The 18,422-nt window shown below is 36.1% G+C and overlaps 3 protein-coding genes across 3 annotated transcripts in view; 1 reads left to right on the top strand and 2 right to left on the bottom strand.

Annotated features, from left to right (window-relative positions):
* Positions 1-147: 147 nt before the first annotated feature.
* srp72 (signal recognition particle 72) lies at positions 148-10,243 on the bottom strand. The gene is made up of 19 exons (XM_007572544.2): positions 10,104-10,243; positions 9,293-9,413; positions 8,388-8,508; positions 7,956-8,099; positions 6,958-7,069; positions 6,820-6,851; positions 5,684-5,808; positions 4,899-4,956; positions 4,686-4,817; positions 4,467-4,595; positions 3,966-4,038; positions 3,751-3,815; positions 3,548-3,643; positions 2,615-2,718; positions 2,437-2,514; positions 1,727-1,864; positions 1,614-1,651; positions 1,368-1,527; positions 148-1,047 (listed from the first exon to the last, which is right to left on the bottom strand). The coding sequence occupies exons 1-19, from the start codon at positions 10,201-10,203 to the stop codon at positions 867-869; spliced, it is 2,007 nt and encodes a 668-aa protein (XP_007572606.1). The 5' UTR covers positions 10,204-10,243; the 3' UTR covers positions 148-866.
* A 1,005-nt stretch (positions 10,244-11,248) lies between these two features.
* Positions 11,249-18,102, top strand: LOC103152177 (leptin receptor overlapping transcript-like 1). The gene is made up of 4 exons (XM_007572543.2): positions 11,249-11,358; positions 11,819-11,894; positions 13,612-13,798; positions 14,715-18,102. Exons 1-4 carry the CDS (start codon positions 11,343-11,345, stop codon positions 14,829-14,831), a joined length of 396 nt encoding a protein of 131 aa, XP_007572605.1. The 5' UTR covers positions 11,249-11,342; the 3' UTR covers positions 14,832-18,102.
* Positions 16,237-18,422, bottom strand: part of LOC103152192 (signal recognition particle subunit SRP72-like) — a 5,653-nt gene continuing 3,467 nt past the window's right edge. The window contains exon 5 of the mRNA XM_007572562.2: positions 16,237-16,290. Within this exon, the coding sequence (XP_007572624.1) occupies positions 16,237-16,290 (54 nt within the window). The remainder of the gene's footprint in view (positions 16,291-18,422) is intronic.

Here is an 18,422-nt window from a genome sequence, read left to right as displayed (position 1 = left end):
ATAAAAGCATTTCTCTATGTAAAATAAATTTAGTTTCACTCTATAAAGTGAAAAAAGTTTTTTTTTCATGTTTTTTTAAAATATGTAGTTGTATATAAATGTATTTCTAGAGAAAAACAAAAATGTTTAAAACAAAAGCAAACAGACTCGTCGTTCAGAGATTTATTAAGACTTAACAAAATGGACGCCTGTTGGGCCAAAATAGTCGTATTTTAGCATGCAAGTGAATCATAAGTTATTATCCACTGCAACACTTAAAAAAAACATGCTTCCCTGCAGCAGACTGAAATTGAAGAGATATATGAAGAAACAAAGGTGTAAGTGTGTGTGTGCGTGTGTGAAATCCCTAAGGATAGCAGTGAAATAAAAACCACAGCTTATTGTGTGGAAATAAATCTGTTTCTTTGAGCTTCCAGACAGCGCAGGTCATAAAATGGCTCTTAGTAATAGTTTAAAAAGAAAAAATAAACAGCAAACAATGTCAAGGTTATCAAAGTGACAGTTAAGGTCCATTCTGACTTTTTCTGAAGCTGTAAAATACAGTTCATTTTTCTTACAGGGTTAGAAAAATACCATTCATTGCACAGTCGATGCAAATATACAGTTCAGCTGTTTGTAGTTTTCTTGTTCTGAGCTAAACAAAAGCATAAACACTATTTCCAAACAATAAAAAGCATTTTTATTGAGTGTCCTTTAATTACTTACTGTAATTTCATCATCTATCATCAAAATAAGATACAGCTGCAGGAGAGCAAAGAGCACGTTTTGGTTGCACATCTGGATAAATTACCAGAAGAGAGGGGGGAAAAAACTAAATAACTTGAAATGAAAACCTCCAGACGTCTCTCTGTTGTTCATAAACATCACTACCAGCCTCCTTTGCCGCCCTTCTTCTTCTTCTGTGGTGCCTTTTTGCGTGTGGCTCCAGATGAAGGTTTCTGCTGTCGTGGAGGGACCACGCCGCTGCCGCTGGGCGCTGTGGACGAGCCGGTCGCCAGCCCAGGTCTGGGAGACGTCGGGGGGCTGGTGGCGGTTTTACTGGCGTCACTGGAAAAAAAGAAGAACCGCACTGTGGTTAGACAGAGGTCACAGACAGAGACTGAAAGGTTTGACCTCCAGACGGCATTCTGACAACAGGATTAGTGGCTTTGCACTGTAGTCTAAGGTTCAGCAACTCAGATTAGTTCTGTTTTAGGTAACCTTTTTAATAAAAAGGACCTTCAAATGTTCCAAAACAAAGCAAATCAAAAAGGCACTGAACATGAAGACAGGAGGGGTGAAAGTAAAATATTTTCCCATTGTTTTGTTTATATAATTTTCTGTTTTGATGATGTTTTATAAAACGGTACGCGGGTTCATTCACTCACAGCTCGGCTGAAGCTGCTGCCGTCGCTCCCTGTGTGCCTTTTCCTATCGCCTCCTTCTTCTTCCCCTTCTTCTTGCCTCTGTAGTAGGAGCGCTCCCTCATTGGAAGCCACCTCTCCGGGTCTGGCGTCGCTTTGGGATCGTAATTCTTAGGAAGTTTGCCTTAAAAAAAAAAACAAAACAAAGAAAAAATGACGTGGGACCGGTTCTGTCTTCAACAGACGTAGGAAACATGAACATCGGCATACCTTTCTTCTTTTTCTTCTTCTTTTTGACCTCGCCTTGGCTGAAAGAAAAATAAATGATCAGTATTTACTGATTATTACAAATCAAGCATTACTCTTTGGTGTAAAAATTTTACCCAATTTCCTTTGGAAGGTTTTCTCCGACCACTTTGCCGGCTTTTTTCCTGACATAAGTGGCACCGTGAGAGTTCTCCAGTTCGTCCACGTCCACGTTGAAGGACATGGTGTCTGCAGACGGCAGGTGCTTGCTCAGCCTGGAGACAGACGTTAAGGACGCTCAACAAATCTGTGCCAAAACCTTCACCTTGTTTGACATGCAACCAGGAAAATTCAAGCACTTTTCAAGCGTTTTCCAGGTACATTTTCAACTGTTCGCTTCAGATGTGGTATTTAACTGTTAAATTACAGTTAACATTGTGATTCATTCAGTTATTTTATTTTTAATAACAGTAAATAAAGAAATAACTGATACTTTTTAAGTGTTAAAAAGTATCTGGTTTTAACCGTTAGAATTTCCAAATTTGGGCTTTTAATTGCAAAACTTTGCAGTTTAAATATCAAGCACTTTCAAGGACTTTATCCAGAAATCAAGCACTTTCCAAAACTTGAAAACGCCGAGTTGAATTTCAAGGATTTCAAGCACCAGTACAAATCTTGTTCTATAATCATCATTCCAATATTTTAATAACTTTTTTCATCATTCTACTCTACAGCTAAAAAAAATTTAATTCCTGTCAGAAAAAAACTGTAAATTATTATTTTAAGCAACAAAAACCAAAGAATGCTTGAATTTACAACATCAAGTGAAATAACTTTGAAAGGATACGATTTGGCTTTATCCGTGTCCACCAGAGAATAAGCAGAGATAAGTTGTGCCAGTGTGTGAACGTCGTTTGTGTTTTGTCTGTGTTGAAAAGAAGAAAATGTAAATAAAAACAAACAAACAAAGAAAAAAAATTACGTACATCTGGAACAAAATCTGGAAGTGTTTCTGCAGGACTCACTTCCACAGTTGCTCCAGGTCACTGATGGCTTCTTTTTTACGTCCGTGCTTCAGTTTGAAGTTTGCAGCTTCTCGCACCAGAGCCAGATGTGCAGCAGATCCGGGCTGTGAAGAGGAAGAAAAAGAAAAAGAAGAAGCAGAAGAAGAAAAAGAAGAAGCAGAAGCAGAAGAAGAAAAAGAAGAAGAAAGTCTGCTGAGACTTTTATAAAACCACTTTACCATAAACCAACTCAAACATGATTCTGAGATCGAATATCTACAGCCTCCTTCACCGTTATTGGCTCTAAATCAGAATTTATTTTATTACATTGGGCATGAAGAAAAGCACCATTAAATAATAATAATTAAAAAAAAACAGCAACTCTCAAAGGCAAGTCAAATAATTTAATAAAATAATTATAAATAATATATCTCAATAAATATGAAAAGTATAGTGGAAACACACAGAAACAATTGGGACACTAAGGGCTAAAAAAATAAAGAAATAGTGGTAAAGATGTGGAAAAGCCTTAAACAAGCAGAAATATTAAATTACACTGAAAACTGGAAATATATCCAACCTTTTATATTTTTTACATTGAATAAATTCCAATTTTATGGAATAAATGTTTTATAAATACCAAAGGCGCCACTATTAGTGGTACTTCTACTGTTCATACTTAAGAGTGTTTTGATCAAGTATTAGTTCCACTGGGACATTTTTCCACTTATAACATGAGGGATATGTCTTCTTATCTTACTTTGTCATCAATATTAAGGAATTATTAATTACTTAGAACAAGCTCCTATATGTTGTTGACATGTTAGTTTTGTCCTATTTCAAGTGTAGTAAAATAGTTGTATTAGAAACTAGACAAAAATACTTAGTAAGGTTGTGTTTTTGCTGTTGTTTCCAAGGCAACATTAAGGAAACAAAGCTGAAAAACTGACTAACCTGTTCCGCTTGGTAATACTCTATAGCTTGCTTGAAAACGTCAATAGCGCCGTCGATATCCTCTTCATGGGAGTACATGGTTACTAGAGCTGAAACCTACAACAATACACACATTTTAAATAAAATACTAAACTACCAGATCACTTTGATTTTATAGAAACCCTTAATAATCTAGCAGTCCCTAAAAGAGTAAATATTCTCACCATTCCTGCTTTGTGCTTGAACTCTTCAATGGATCTGAGGACGTCACAGGCTTTTGTAACGTGACCTGAACAGCAGAAGCATCAAAGACGGGTTTTATTTTTGGTATTTGTCATCTTGCTATGAGTTAAACACATTAAAGCTGAATGACTCCCACACCTATCTTTAAAACATAAGCATAAAATAAAAGGAAATTTTGTCTGGAGCGTGTCAGTACCTTGTACTAAATACAGTTGTGCCATTGTTAGTTTAATGCCAGATGCGCTTTCTGGGTTTTGCTCAGAGAATTGCTGCAAAACAAAAACAATAAAAGTTTAAATCATTGATCCTCAAACACAAGCAGATATTCTTTTTCTACTGTTCTTGGAAATAACAGTCATCTTAATGTTTCCACGTGAGATTATGACATGTTTTAGTTGTAAAATGTTCCCACATTTGGCAAAAATAAATAAGAAGATTTATACTCATTATTAATGAAGGCAAGAAAAAAAAAAGTTTTAGGAATTGTTTGTTTTGTAGTTGGTTGGTTTTAGTGAGATCTGAAAAATTAATTAATTATTATGATCTTTATAGTAATTAATTGCAAATTAGTTGACAATTATTTCAATAATTGACTCATCACTATTAATCATTTCAGGCCTACTGTTGATCTGAACAGTAGGCAGCATTTCATCCAGACATGACGGATGTGAATCAGGGTGTGGATCAGGATGCTCACCTGCAGGAGCTCCACCGCCTTGCTGTGCTGCTTCTCCCTGCACAGCTGAGCCGCCTGGATGAGGACGGGTCGAGGGTGACCCGGGTTCTGAGACTGAAGACTGGACGACAGTTTCCTGCACTGGTCAGCCTGTTTGCATCCAGACCACAAAGCCAAATTGGATTACAACAAAGCCATAAAATGCAGAAGAAGTGGATGAAATCAGAGCATTTTCCTCACCTGATTAGTGTACATGGCCAGCAGCGCTTTGTTGAACTCGATGGCCTGCAGCTGCTTCTTTGCCAGTTTGTATTCTACACCTTCTGCGTTTGTCAGCTTCACTTTTTTCTTTGAGTCGAACACGTTTTGGTCCTAAAAGAACAGAAAGGCTGTTATTATCAGGCGTTTTTAGTTGAGGAGGCTTCGCTTTAGGATGGCTAGCTCTGTCCCTACCTTATTGATTGTGATGATGTTGTTGGCGGTCACAGCCAGAAGCCCGACATCAGAGGGCCTGGAACCAGATCAGATTACCGTGGATCAGCCATTCAAGATGTTAAAACGAGAAACACTGTTTAAAATGAGCTGACCTGAAGTGGTCATGTTCTTAAAAATCTGCGTTTCCATTACATAAAGGGCTAATTGTTTTATAATATGTAGAGTTTGTCAGGAACCTCTCAGGTTGCTGAATAGAAAAATAAAAGATTAAAAGAATAACGTACAGATATTCATACAGTACTGTCTGTAGTGCTTGAAGAAATTTTAAAACTTCGCTCCATGAAGTGCGTTAACTCACCAAAGCCATAAAAATCACGTTTTTTCCATCATGCTTCAAATTTTCTCCGCTAAACCCTCAGCTTTTGTTTTATCACATCCTCATATTAGTCATTTTTATTGACAAGTTGCTTTTTCAGCTCGGCAGAATGAGCGCCATTAGGATAAAACTTAGTTAGCTTGTTGAGCTTTTATATTTCTAAACAGAACCGCACAAAGTGAGTTTATAAACCCACACCGGCCGCCATCTTTGCTTCTGGGCCGCTAAAGGATGACCAGCGGCGCCCTCTGCTGGATGGCGGCCAAACTACAACACTGAAATAAGGTCTAATCGATTAAAACTAATTTTAACCAAATAAACCATTAATCCACAATCGTAAGTTTATTAATCGTTTGCCTCCCAAGTAAAAATATTTTTAACACTATTATCATTTCAGTAACACGTCTTGTGCAGAGTCTGGACTCACTTGAGCTTGATGACCTGGTTGTAGAGCTGCAAAGCCTCGTCTGTTCGGCCCTGCAGCTGCATGATGTACGCCATCTGAGAATGGATGACCGCCAGCTCTGACTCAATGTCTTCTTCAGTCACGTCCTGAAACAGGCAGACAAATGGTCGCTGTCTGGTGGCAAAATTAAACAATCTTCAAGCGACAAACACAATAGCTGATTTTAAGTTGAATGCCTCTAAAACGAATGATCAAATTAATTCACAATTTAATAAATAATCTAAATATTGTAATAGTTTTGATTGTACAGTTTTTAAACAGAACAAAGGCTTCAAAGTTAGCTCAAAAAGTTTCAGTTATAACATTTTGAAGGTGTAAAATGACTAGAGAGGTCTATTTTATTAACTTCCAGTTTAAACTTGCATTTCACATTCTAAACACCTGTAAAAAAAAAAAGAAGAAAAGCTTAATTTTATTCATTTATTTCTGTCCTGTTGGACGTGGAACATTTTGCATATAATTAATTCATAGTTTGATAGAGCAAATCTGTGTGCAATTTATTTTGTGATTGTGGAATAAATACAAAACTGCAATGCAATAAAATATATAAAAATATAAATGAATGAGTTTCCTTGGAGGAATGTGATTTAAAATTACACTAAACAATAGATTAATAAAATAAATTGAGGAATAAAGTCGCATTTAAAAATTGTCCACACTGACAAATGATTACTAATAAATGGAAATATTGTTTGCAATGATTGACATTTGCTTTTATTTTTGATCAATTTTTATATCAAAAGCAAATGTTTAGTCACATGATCTGTACTGAAAGGAATTAATTGGGTAAAATTCTCCAATAAGTAATTAAAGTCTGGAAATCTTTTATTTTAGCAAATAGATTATGTGTGCAATTATCTGGAAAATATTTTATATATTTGCAAAAACAAATATAAATTTACAATGCATGATATGCCCTTTTATGTACTTTTATTATAATAATAAACTATTGAAGAATTATGAGCAGCAGCTTTCATAATCTTCTCAAACCTGTTATTTTCTCAATAATTCACAACTTTACAAACTTGTAGGATAACAACAGGCATTTATAGCATCTGGAATTATTTTTTATAAACAAAATAAAAGCAATGACTTACCGAATCCTCTGCCAATGAGACTCTACAAAGTTCTGCCAAAAACAGAAAAAATATTAACCAGTTAATATCAAACACTTGATTTAAACATGAATGGAAATGTAGCAGTTCGACGAGGTGAGTAACGATAAACATGCTGACCTTCCGCTTGCCGTAGTGTGTTGAAGGCCTCCGCCAGCTGCCCTTGACCAATCAGAGCGCAGGCAGTGTTGTAACAGAGCTCATACGTCGACTCGGAAAGACCCAGATCCTCCTGCAAAGGAAAAAAGATCGACTCTAGATCAGTTTTTAAAAAAACAACAACAATAAAATCACATTCAAGCAACTTTATTCAGTTTATTGTGAATTTTTGGGTGTTTAATTTGGTTCTGACCATTGATGAATGTTTAGTGTTCAGCTTTTCTCAAAAACAAATGAATATAAAAGAAATAATGAGTTTATTCACTCAATTTTACAAGTTTTAGAAATAATTTACAAGTTCACTATCTTACAACACTAACTATGCTCGAGTGAGCAGGAAGAAGAAAAATCTTGCATAAACCCTTTCTCTTTCTCAATATTTACAAAATAAAATTTCACATTAAGTTAGCAATATAAGTTGCAAACCGTATATCATTCCCTCCGTTGTTGACTCTAAATTTGTTAAACTTTATTTTTTTTTTGTTATAAAGTGTTTTTAATTGGCTCATAGTGGAGCATTTTTTCAACTTCTCATTCAAACTATTCCATAATTTCACTCCATACACAACTGTTTTAAAGTAGTACACACAGTTTTATTTTTGAAATCATACTTCCTTCTGTTATTTCTGTCACTTGAGTTTAAGACAAAGAACTTCTGTAAATGAATTGGCAAAAATCTCTTTAACCAAATCTCTTAGTTTCAAGATATTTGAGTGAATAAACAATAAGTATGTTCTCTATTATTCACTTTATATATCATTCTCGTAGTTTATCTTGTGTCATAAACAAAATAAAAATAAAACATAAATAAAAACATAAACTGAGAAAAGAAAGCTGAATCGCCACAATATGAAAAAAAGTTTTTAAAAATACTGAACTCGTCAAAATTGTAGATAATTGTTAATTTTACATGTTTTGTAGTGAAAAAAGATTAAATGTGATCTATGTTTGAGTATTACCATCGGCACCTTCTCCCACTGACTCATCGCAGCCACTACGGCAGCCAGGTTGGTCTTCCTCTCCTCCTCGTACTCATCCTGAGAGTTCCTGATCAGGTCTGTGTAGACGGTCTTGCACTCGTCGTAGCGCTCCAGTCTGTACAGCTACACAAAGAGAAGAGTTCAGATCATCTGACACACTAATAGGATCTGAACAGGAAGCATGAAGCCACAGTGCACCAGGAAAAGTCATTACACTGAACAATAAAAGCTTAATCTCTGTCTCCATGACGCCATTACTGGGATTTAGTAGAAAATTAAACCAGGACATTAGCGGGTGTAATTATGTGTACTTATAGTGATACATATCAGAAATACAAGCTACATGAACACCAATAATAAGTACAATTTTCTCCAAGAAAAGACAACAGTAAAAACATTAAACAGTCTCACCACTTGACCATAAAGTTCCTTCAGCTTGTCTGTCTGGTCAGGAGCACTTTCAATGGTCTTCAGCGCACTTTCCACTCTGTTCAGCCGATACTCACAGTATGCCTTCTCAAATACGACGTCACTAATATATAAAAATATTTAAAAAGAGAAAAAAAGGAGACAAAATTACATTTCCCAGATTCAGACAGTTTAAATATGCACTCTAATCAAACTGATTCTTCTTTTGTTCTAAAAACTGAAGGTTTTTGTGATTATGTTTATTTTTTAAAGCATCACAAAACTATTAATTTTATTAATCGCTTTGAACCGATTATTGAAATAATCGCCAACTAATGTAGTAATTAATTTATCGTTAAATGGAGCACCCAGACTCAACAAATTACAAAATCAGAGCAGTAATTAAGTCAAAACAGCACAAATTATATACATTTTGCTCTTAAGATATATAAAAAAAACCCTGTCTGTAAATATGTTATGCTCCTCAAGTGACATAGTTTTAACATCACCTGGTTCAAATTATGCATAAGAAAGATCTCAGATTAAGTACCTTTTGCTGTCAAATTATTAATCAGTTAATTGAAAATATATTCAACAGATTAGTCCTACACTGTACTGATGTTAAGTCAAGCACAGTGGGATGAGTTTCTCACATGTTGAAGCATTTTTTAACTGGAGCTACAAAAGATCAAGTGTGGAAAAAACAAATTTTTATTGCATTTTAGTTAATAAAATGTTTATTTGCATCTTTTATTGCATTTCTAATGTTGTATAAAAAAGGCTTAAGTGTTTAAATGAAAATCTGCAGGAATTGCCAATTAATTGTTAAATCAATAGAATACTAAAACAATTGTTAGTTGCAGCCCTATGTGAAACATAAACAATTTAATATTTTGGTAGTTGTTTACCTCCCAAGCACTTTGGTGTGAATGTTCATGACGTTCAGCGCCTCCTTGAAGCTCCCATTCTGAACAAGACAAACAATCTTACAGTGAAGGGCCGTCACATCGTCCCTGTTCTCATGCAGAACTATAGCAGAGGCAGAGAAAAGAAAAACAAGTTATTAAATAAAATAATAAAAGCAGTTTTATCAACCCAGTTTTAGTTTGTAAACAACTAGGGATGCACAGTTAGGAACACTACATCACAACAACATAATATCCTAATATTCTGAAGACCTAATTAATAATTATAAGTGCACTAATCTTTTATTTTTTCATTTTATTCACTACTACGTGAAATAAAAAATATCTATCATTTTGATGCAATGCAGTATCATGTCCTTTTGCTACTTATGCAAAACAACGAAATGTCAATGTTGAATATGTGTATGTGTGTTTATTATTTTAGTTTTAACAGATCTGACTTTGACTTGAAATCAAAATATGAAAGTTGAAGTGGTAATCAACTCCTCTTAGCTCAACAGTAGGTCAGGGTAGGGACACGTCATTGGTCAGAATACACCGGTGCAAAATCTAGTGAGAAAATTTAACTCAATAATGACGTAACATAAAAACACAACACACCTTCCTCGTCTGTTTCATAAACTGAAACACTGAGGTTCTCAAACAACAAAAAACGGAATGTCTCTCTTAACAGAGTTGACATTTTTAGCTTAGCAACATGCTATTAAGTAGCAATGATCCCCAGCAGAGTATGTCGCTAACAGCAACCGCGGCTCGGGTTTTAAAGACGGCCCTGTCAGGAATTGACTCTTACTCTTAGAAAGCGCCTTCAGAGCTCGGGTGTAGTCACCACTCTGTCCGCAGCGGTTCACTTCGGTCCATAGCGAAGCCACGGCCACCCCTCCACTCGCCATCTTTGCTGAATGGACCGACAAGGTAGGCGGAAGTAGAATGTGTTACTTCCGGGCTGGAAACCAAGTATTTACAAAAAAAAAAAATCAACATTTACACATTAAAGGACGAACATAATAAAACCTTGATATTTGATGCAGGTTTATTTTGGTGAAGCAATTAGCATTTTCCTTTAAATTTTTTCATTTTAAATTGTCGCAGTCCCATGACGTCTTCATAGCCACCGATTAAAATCGGAATTCGGCCCTGCTGTCAGAATGTGGAAACAGACAGTAGGCCGAGCTGTCTTTCAAACAGGGAGCTCCAATTCGTCATAATTGAATAATGTCACAATGTTGTGATACTAATGTTGGAGAAAACAGTCGAAATAATAGGCTAACAAAATTTTAATAATATGAGAAGAAATAGGCATGGGGACACATACAAAATTCAGATCTAGACACAGCTGATATGCAAATTATGTGAAATTTTAATTTCAGCTCAAGTATTTACTCAAGAGGCAGAACACCAAGGCTTGTTTACAACAACAACAAAATCTAGAGCTGGCATATCATATCACATTGAAGTTCGTTGTCCCAATGTAAAAAAAAAATATGAATAAGTACTAAAGGTAAGTACTTCTGCAACACATTGTACAGTCAGTGAATTCCAGCCAGGTGCAGGTTTTTCGCTTTTAAAGTACTTTCTTAAAAAGAAATTACAGTCATTCAGTGAAGCTACTCCAGTAAAATTAAAAAGTACAGTGCAGTTAAACTAATTGTAAAAGTTTTTTCTCCTCAAAGTTTTGCATGTAAATGTAACTAGTTACTAATTACCACTAGCTATGTGTAATAATATATTTGCATTTATTGTAGATAGGGTAAATTAAGATACATTTTTATAAACGTGTAACCATGGACTTAAGCGTGCTAATGATCCTTGCTTGATGGAACATTGCTAAAAAGTGTAGTAACGTTAAAGAATAAAGAGGTTGATCCTCTAGTTTTTATGTGAAAATGTAAAATTCCGATTGTAGCAGTAACACGCGAAAGCCCCATATTCGGAACTCCTCATCCGTAGAGGAGGGGAGAAGGGGAGGAGAAGAAGAGGGGGTACTGTTGTCATCCGTCAGGGCAGTGTGTCGAGCTTTTGTCCAGGAGAAATGGCCGGGATCAAGGGTATAAAAAACGCCCCAGCTTTCCTTGACGATTCCTTTTTATTTAAATGGAAGCGGCTTTAAAATGCGCAGGAGAAGAGTGATGCGTTTAAAACACCCATCCAGCTAACGGAGGGTGCATATTAGCAACGGTTCCGCCGTTCACTGAATCTAGCTGAATCACCCGCAGTGTTTGTTAGCGTCTGTTTCCCAGCTTCCACATTTATTAATATGTAGTAAATAACGTGTAAAATCGCAGTTAATGTCGTTCTTGTTAGCCCGCGTTTTCCCTGAGCTGCTCTTGTAGCTAATTTCGTTGCTCGGATTAACGGCTGTTGTTAGCCAGCAGCTCCTAATAGCACGACAAGCGGTTCCACGTGAAATCAGCCGGACCATCACATTATAAAAGCCTCGGTCCTCAGCCGGTTCTGTGGCGTTACTGTGATGCTAACTGAGTCTGAAATCCTCTGCCTCTTTTACAGCTCTCATCAGCCTCTCCTTCGGAGGGGCCATCGGCCTCATGTTCCTCATGCTTGGATGTGCCCTACCAGTATATGAGTGAGTACAACCATCACACACTGTGTTAGGGTGTGTGGGAATCAATGTGTGAGCCCAGTGCAGCCTTTAATGAGGGTCAGAGTTCATACGCAGCCTGTCTGGAAAAACATTGATTTTGTTAGGGTGACCAGATTTTGATTTCCAAATAAAGCAGTAACAGTCCTGAAAACACTTCAGTCATACTCTGTTTACTTAATTAGACTTTTGATTGTTGCATTTTTAAAATGTTCCTTCTCTATGTGGTTAGAAAGAATACATTTCATAAGTCACCAAGTGCAAAAATCACTTTTAGATATCTTGATATAAATAATAATAGAAATAATGTATTAGAAAAGTAATACATAACAATAGGTCACTTTTTCAGTTATACTCTAGAAAAATTACACACAAAAAATTATTCATCTGTAATAATATGATATCACAAAGTCAATCAATCAATTGAACTCTCACTCAGTTGTTTTATAGTTTGTGTGTAAATGCCCTCTGGATGCCCCGGACAGAATGTGAAAAGAGGACATTTAGACTCTCGAAATTTTGATTTCACATTTTCCACGTCTGAATGGACAAATATATTTATGTCCAGACAATTCACTATTCCTTTGTCTAAAAGTTTTGTCCTTCCTTTATACGTTTCTTCCTCCATTAAATCATTCTTTGTTTCCTTCCTATAGTCCTACATTTCTTCCTCCTTTGTGTCCTCCTAACTTCCTTTCTCATGTCTCTGTTCTTCACTTCCTCATTACCTTTCCTCTTTCCTTTCTCTCTTCCTCAGGGCCTTGCTTCTGTCCCTCCTTTTGTTTTTCCTTTAGTTTTCAGTCTTTCTTCTTTCTTTCCTTTGTGCATTCTTTCAATCTTTCTTCTGTCCCGTCTGCCGTTGTTGCTTCTTTTTTGTCTTTTCCATATCTTACTTGTGTCCTTCATTCTTTCCTTCATTTTGTCCTTTTATTCATCCCTTGTCCTCCTTCATTTCTTTCTCCTTTCTGATTCTCTTTCTTCCTTGATTTGTTTTTCCATTGTTTCTACCTTTTTTCCTTTCTTGTTCTGCTTCCCTTTTTCTGTCCTTTTTTATTTCCTCCCTTCTGTCCATCGGTCCTTCCTTTCCTCTTGTCCCTTTTTACTAATCATCTCTTCTTTCATTCTGGTTTTTGCTGTGCTGTATGTAAAGTCTGCACCATAAACTTATCGTGGATGTTGATATTTTATATTTTAAAGTGATCATAAAGGACTAAAAAGTCTCAAAAATTGAGTTTACAGGGAAAATGGGCAGAAACCCTGGAGGTTGCAGTTCCAAGGCCAGATCACAGTACACATTTTTTAAAGATGTTCCTGCAATAAAGCATTTACTGCAGATCTGTGCAATATTATCAATAGACGCACATCCCTGTAATTCAATCTGTCTGCTGTTTGCTAGGTTTTTAATTTAATAATATTAAAAAGCCCTTCTCTCTTCATCTAGCAGTAGTAGAAGGTTGGACTTGATGATTTTCAACATGCTGTCCCGACATGAACTGGATAGCAAACCAAACTTGACATCTGATTCTGAGAAATAGTTGCACAAATCATGTACTGATGAAACTTTTAACAACACTTCTTAACTGAGGAAGTTAAAAATAGTCTAATAAGGGCAAAAGATTGGTAATTCAATCCCTGACCTGCATCACCACAGCATGTGTGGAATTGTGTCTCCTTCATTTGTCCCCTTCCTTTCTTTATGCAGCAAATACTGGCCTTTGTTCCTCCTCTTCTTCTACATCCTCTCGCCCATCCCTTACTGCATCTCGCGGCGGGTGGTTGATGACACAGACTCTGCCAGCAACGCCTGCAAAGAGCTGGCCATCTTCCTCACGACGGGCATCGTCATCTCAGCCTTTGGCCTGCCCATCATCTTTGCTAGAGCTGAAGTGGTAAGTCATGGAGACTTGGTTGTTTCTAAATGTTTTTATGTTGGTTTTCTTCCAGAAATAAACCTTACACGTGACCTACTACGCTTCTTTGAAAATGGGTTGTACAAAACATGTTCATTACTTTTTTGTACAAAATTATTCTTAGATAATATAATTTTAGTCTGCTCAGTTCTACATATTTATTGTTCCTTTCAGAATGAGCTTTAAATGGCATCTTGTCACTTTAGAATCAAATAAACTGCTGCTGGCCACACCCCCAACTCAACATTTACACTTGCACCTAAAAAAATGGAGCCAAACAGATACACAATTATACAACCGTGCATCTTTGAAAATGAGAAGTAGAGCCTTCTGCACAACTAATAAGAATGCAACAAGTAGTTTCTGCATGGTAAGTCAACAACAAATCACTTGTTTATACAGAGCATACAGCGGTAAAACCAGCTGACCAAATGTGCTGGAGCTCAGCTTGGGTTTCTAGGTAACCGGCTGGGCTTCACTGAGGTTGTTAGGTAACTGCAGTGCCTGCTGATTTGTGACGTTACATTCTGAAGGTTTTTGAAATGGCTCATTTTTCAGACACCAAACAACATCAACTTATTGCCAAAAAAAAACAAAAACCATCTGGGTGTTTTTAAAGTGCTTGGAATGTTTATAGAAGCAGTGGAAACCTAAATGGAAGCACAAAAACCTCCAAAATGTGAATTTTGCATTTAGTTCACGTAGGCACTTCTCTCATTAAAGTATTGACAAAAAATACCTGGGTGTTTTGTTAACCCAAATGGAAGTATAAAAATGTGCAAAAGGTGAATTTTGCATAATATTACCTAACAGTCCCTTTAAATGTTCTATTAATACTCCTGTTTAGACCCTCTGCTGGTCTGACCTGAGTTGTGAATGCTCTGTTTTTTTGCAGATCGCCTGGGGGGCGTGCGCGCTCGTGTTAACAGGTAATGTAGTCATCTTCGGGACCATCCTGGGCTTCTTCCTGGTCTTCGGCTCCAACGACGACTTCAGTTGGCAGCAGTGGTAAAACGGCTAAATGAAGGAGAGCGGCAGGGGGTGGGGGGGCCTTAGTCTGAACTGTTTTTATTAGCATTACAATTATTATTATTATTATTATTATTATTATTATTATTATTATTATTATTATTATAGTATTACTGTTTGGTTGTTGTTGTTATTCATATGATGACCACCCATCCATAGACTTACACCAGACCAGTGCAATACTTTGTTGTTTTTTTAAATCGCCTCCTTTATGTTGACACAAGAAAGATGGAAAATGCTGACTTGTACTGATTTTATTTTTTAAATTTTGTTTTAGGTTTTGTTCTCTGACTTTTGTACTGTGAGATTTCTCCTTGTGGTTATTTGACCTAATGCTTGAGTCATAAAGAACAACATAGCAAGTTGCCGTTGGTATTAAAGGGTGACATTTTGCTAAAATAGCACAGATTTTGACATCTTCTGTAAATGTAAAGTGACTCACTTTATGCTTTGACACTTGGTGAGAACCTGACTGTTAGGGCAGGAATCAATAATGAGCGTCTTTTGAAGAAGTCATATGTGGCTTTTCCTTTTCACTTGGGTTCAGGCTTGTATCTCTGCAAACAGATGTTCTCTCCTTCATTTGGCTCAGACACTAAGGAAAAAAAAAAACTCTTTTATGTAATTGTCATGGAAAAACATTTCAGAGGATTGTTTAATGCAATATGCAGGCATGAGCAGATATTCAGTACTGGCATTAAAAGATAAAATAACTACTACCAATGCATTTTCCTTCCTAATAAACATTATGCTCACAAATGCACTCATGGAATTTGAAATTTGCCACATGGTTTGAAAGTTAACAGAAACTTAACGTTTCATACTTTGAAGATATTAATTTATTCTGCCTCTAAAATGTGACGAGATGTGACATTTAAACCTGTTTTTGATTAGCAAATGACACCAGGGGAAAGAACAGCAGGCTAGCACGCACCCAGATATCAGATTCTGTCACCATCTTACTTAGCATCTATTTGCTCTGATTACACCCTGTGTGAGAGGTCTGCACCGCCCAGAAAGCAAGAAAAGCCTTGCTTTTTTTCAGCAGCTAGCTTAGCTTAAGGACAGTAGCGCTGTTATAAAAACCACATAAACGGCACCTAATTATCACTAACAACCTTTAAACATTGCAATCTGACTCCTTGATCGTATCAATGAACTCGCCTACGTGTTAATTAAGCACATTTGCTTTGGATTTTCTGCACATTTGCTCCGTTTCCATGATAGAAACTCCAGCACATTCACTGCTTTGACTCTGGAGGTCGTCTCTGAGGTCTGAGATTTTGCTCCAGCATGCAGCTTGAGGCCGTTAAACTGCTTTAGGATCTAAACGTGGAGTTAAGCTGCAGCCTGAATGCAGCTCTCCTCCGAGGGGAAGGTTTAGATCTTCAGGTTGTATCGTGTATTTCCGTTTTCTTCGAGCCCTGATGGTGCCTCTTCCTCTGGCAGATTCCCAGACATATCTCACAATCACAGATTGTTCCTCAGATTTAATACTATTTATTCTAGAAACATACACAATATTCTCCGTAGCAACTCAAAATCACCAAATTACCTCAAAAGACACACAATGTATGGAGGAGTTTCTGTTAAATAACATTTTTAATTCCTCTGACCCCAACTTGACACTTCATAAAGTGTGTTCAGATTAAACAAGATATAAAAAGTGCTGAATGTTTTTAATGGTTGTCAACATAATAGATCTGTCAGCGGATTTTCATTATTCTTTCTAAAATTTCTAAACTGATCAGAAATTCTGAATTAGTTATCAGACTTTGAGATTTATATTCAAATTTAAATAAATTGCACTGACATTGTAATGTGTCTACGCTATAGAACTAGTTTAAACAGCACAAAATCTAAAACCTGTAAAGATAAATATCAGTGTTCATTTTTCTTTGAGCTCTAATCTGACAATTCAGATTTTGTTTTCTAAAATACATCAAAGAGAAAAGATGTGCTGCAGTTTGTTGGATTGAGATAATCATTTTGAAAACATCATACGATTATTTGATGTTTTCAAAGTCATTTCTGTTCATGGATCGAACTGCATGTTCCTAGCATTCATCTGATGTTTTTTATTTCTTAAAGTAAGATAACTGCATCAAAGTACATGATGGTGATTGATGAGTTTATTTAACAAAAAATGGTGAAAGTTCTTAGTGCTCATGCATTTCCTGAATGAAGGAGGAAATCTGATTTTTTTTCAAAGTTTTACATATAAAATCTATAACATAAAAACTGTCTGATTTCTAATCAACTGCCATTAAAATATATTAAAATGTTGACTGAAATTTTTAAAGATGACTCGCTAAAAGTCAATCTCCAATAATCACAAATTCACAAAACATTCACACTTCTGTCATTTAATTCTTAAGGCCAGTACCTTCCTCTGTAGGCTATAAAATTATAGCGTTCGTTTCTTATTCTGGGCAGAATGTTTTTTATGCATGCTGTCTGAAACATATGAGATGGATGTGCTGCAGAAGTATAAAGTATCTTTATTCCTGTTCGTTCAGCCTCAAGTAAAAACTAATTCCTCTTTTCTTGGTTTTTAGATCGCTCATTTTGTCAGTAGATATAAAAACTGCAGCTGCATCGTTTCACTGTCTCTCTCTTCGGGGGTTTATTTGCTTTCTAAAAAAGACAGGGTTAAATTTTTCCTTGAGTTTAAATCTTTAATCATTCAGTTAAAGTAAATTTCAGCAACCAATCCACTTTTCCAAGATCAAATTAAGGAGAAGACGAGTTTGTTTTACGTTGTTTTTTGTTTTGTTTTACTAGAGATGCACTGATCAGGATTTTCTTGACTGATACCAGTTTTTTTGTTTTCTTTTGTTCCGAACTGCCAATTCAGATTTTCGTTGTAAGGACAGTAAAAACTTAAATGTGTAAATTTGAATCTAATAATGAAAAACTTTCATTGATAAACTTTTTACTAAATTAAAAACAAAGTGCATCAACAGCCCAGATGTTCACTGATGCATTTACAGATCCATAAAATTGGGATTTTTGATTCATTCAGTGAACAAGGCCAGGACTAATCAACCAGTTTCAATCACAGCTAGATGCCACGAGGTATTTAGTTTTTACAGAAATCAAAATATGATTGACCAAAATATTTAGCCTCCATTTTCAGAACTGCTAATTAAAGTGTATGACTTTTTTCTCTTTTTTTCACACGACCCGATCAAACGCATTGATCATATTAATGGTTTCTGTTAAAAACACTGAATAAAAAAAGCTGCTACTGACGTTTATGTGACTATAACAATGTTTGGTTGTATGCAAGTCCATCTGCAGGGTGACCTCCAGAGGTGTGAACATCTGTGTGTTTCCAGTTTTAAGCTCAATGAGTTAAATGTTCTGAAGTTTATTTTGTTTGATAGTCTGCTGTGAAAGCCCTTCGATGTGACAGAGGCTGGTGTGAAGCTCTGGGATGGGTTTCTGTGTTTTTCTGTTTCTGTTCATGATGATGAGAGGATGTTGTATTTATTTATTTTGTCGAGTCAACGCTCGGTTCCTTTATTTTTTAATCTACAACGCTTGTGTTGAAGGAACGACGTCAGCATGG

Source organism: Poecilia formosa, unplaced genomic scaffold (genome assembly GCF_000485575.1).
Source record: "Poecilia formosa unplaced genomic scaffold, Poecilia_formosa-5.1.2 Scaffold303, whole genome shotgun sequence".
In the NCBI taxonomy this organism is placed as follows: Eukaryota; Metazoa; Chordata; class Actinopteri; order Cyprinodontiformes; family Poeciliidae; genus Poecilia; species Poecilia formosa.
Note: the sequence above shows the minus strand (reverse complement) of the source record. Positions and strands in the feature narration are given on the sequence as shown.

Bases quoted from the DNA above. Each gene is read 5' to 3' on its own strand.
- srp72 (XM_007572544.2), bottom strand. From the start codon at position 10,203: ATGGCGAGTGGAGGGGTGGCCGTGGCTTCGCTATGGACCGAAGTGAAC. The intron at 4,596-4,685 runs GTGAGGAAAATG...GGATGCAAACAG, and splicing joins TGGCCATGTACACTAATCAG to GCTGACCAGTGCAGGAAACT. The intron at 3,816-3,965 runs GTACTGACACGC...TCTGCTGTTCAG, and splicing joins ACAACTGTATTTAGTACAAG to GTCACGTTACAAAAGCCTGT.
- LOC103152177 (XM_007572543.2), top strand. The intron at 11,895-13,611 runs GTGAGTACAACC...TTCTTTATGCAG, and splicing joins TGTGCCCTACCAGTATATGA to CAAATACTGGCCTTTGTTCC. The intron at 13,799-14,714 runs GTAAGTCATGGA...GTTTTTTTGCAG, and splicing joins TCTTTGCTAGAGCTGAAGTG to ATCGCCTGGGGGGCGTGCGC.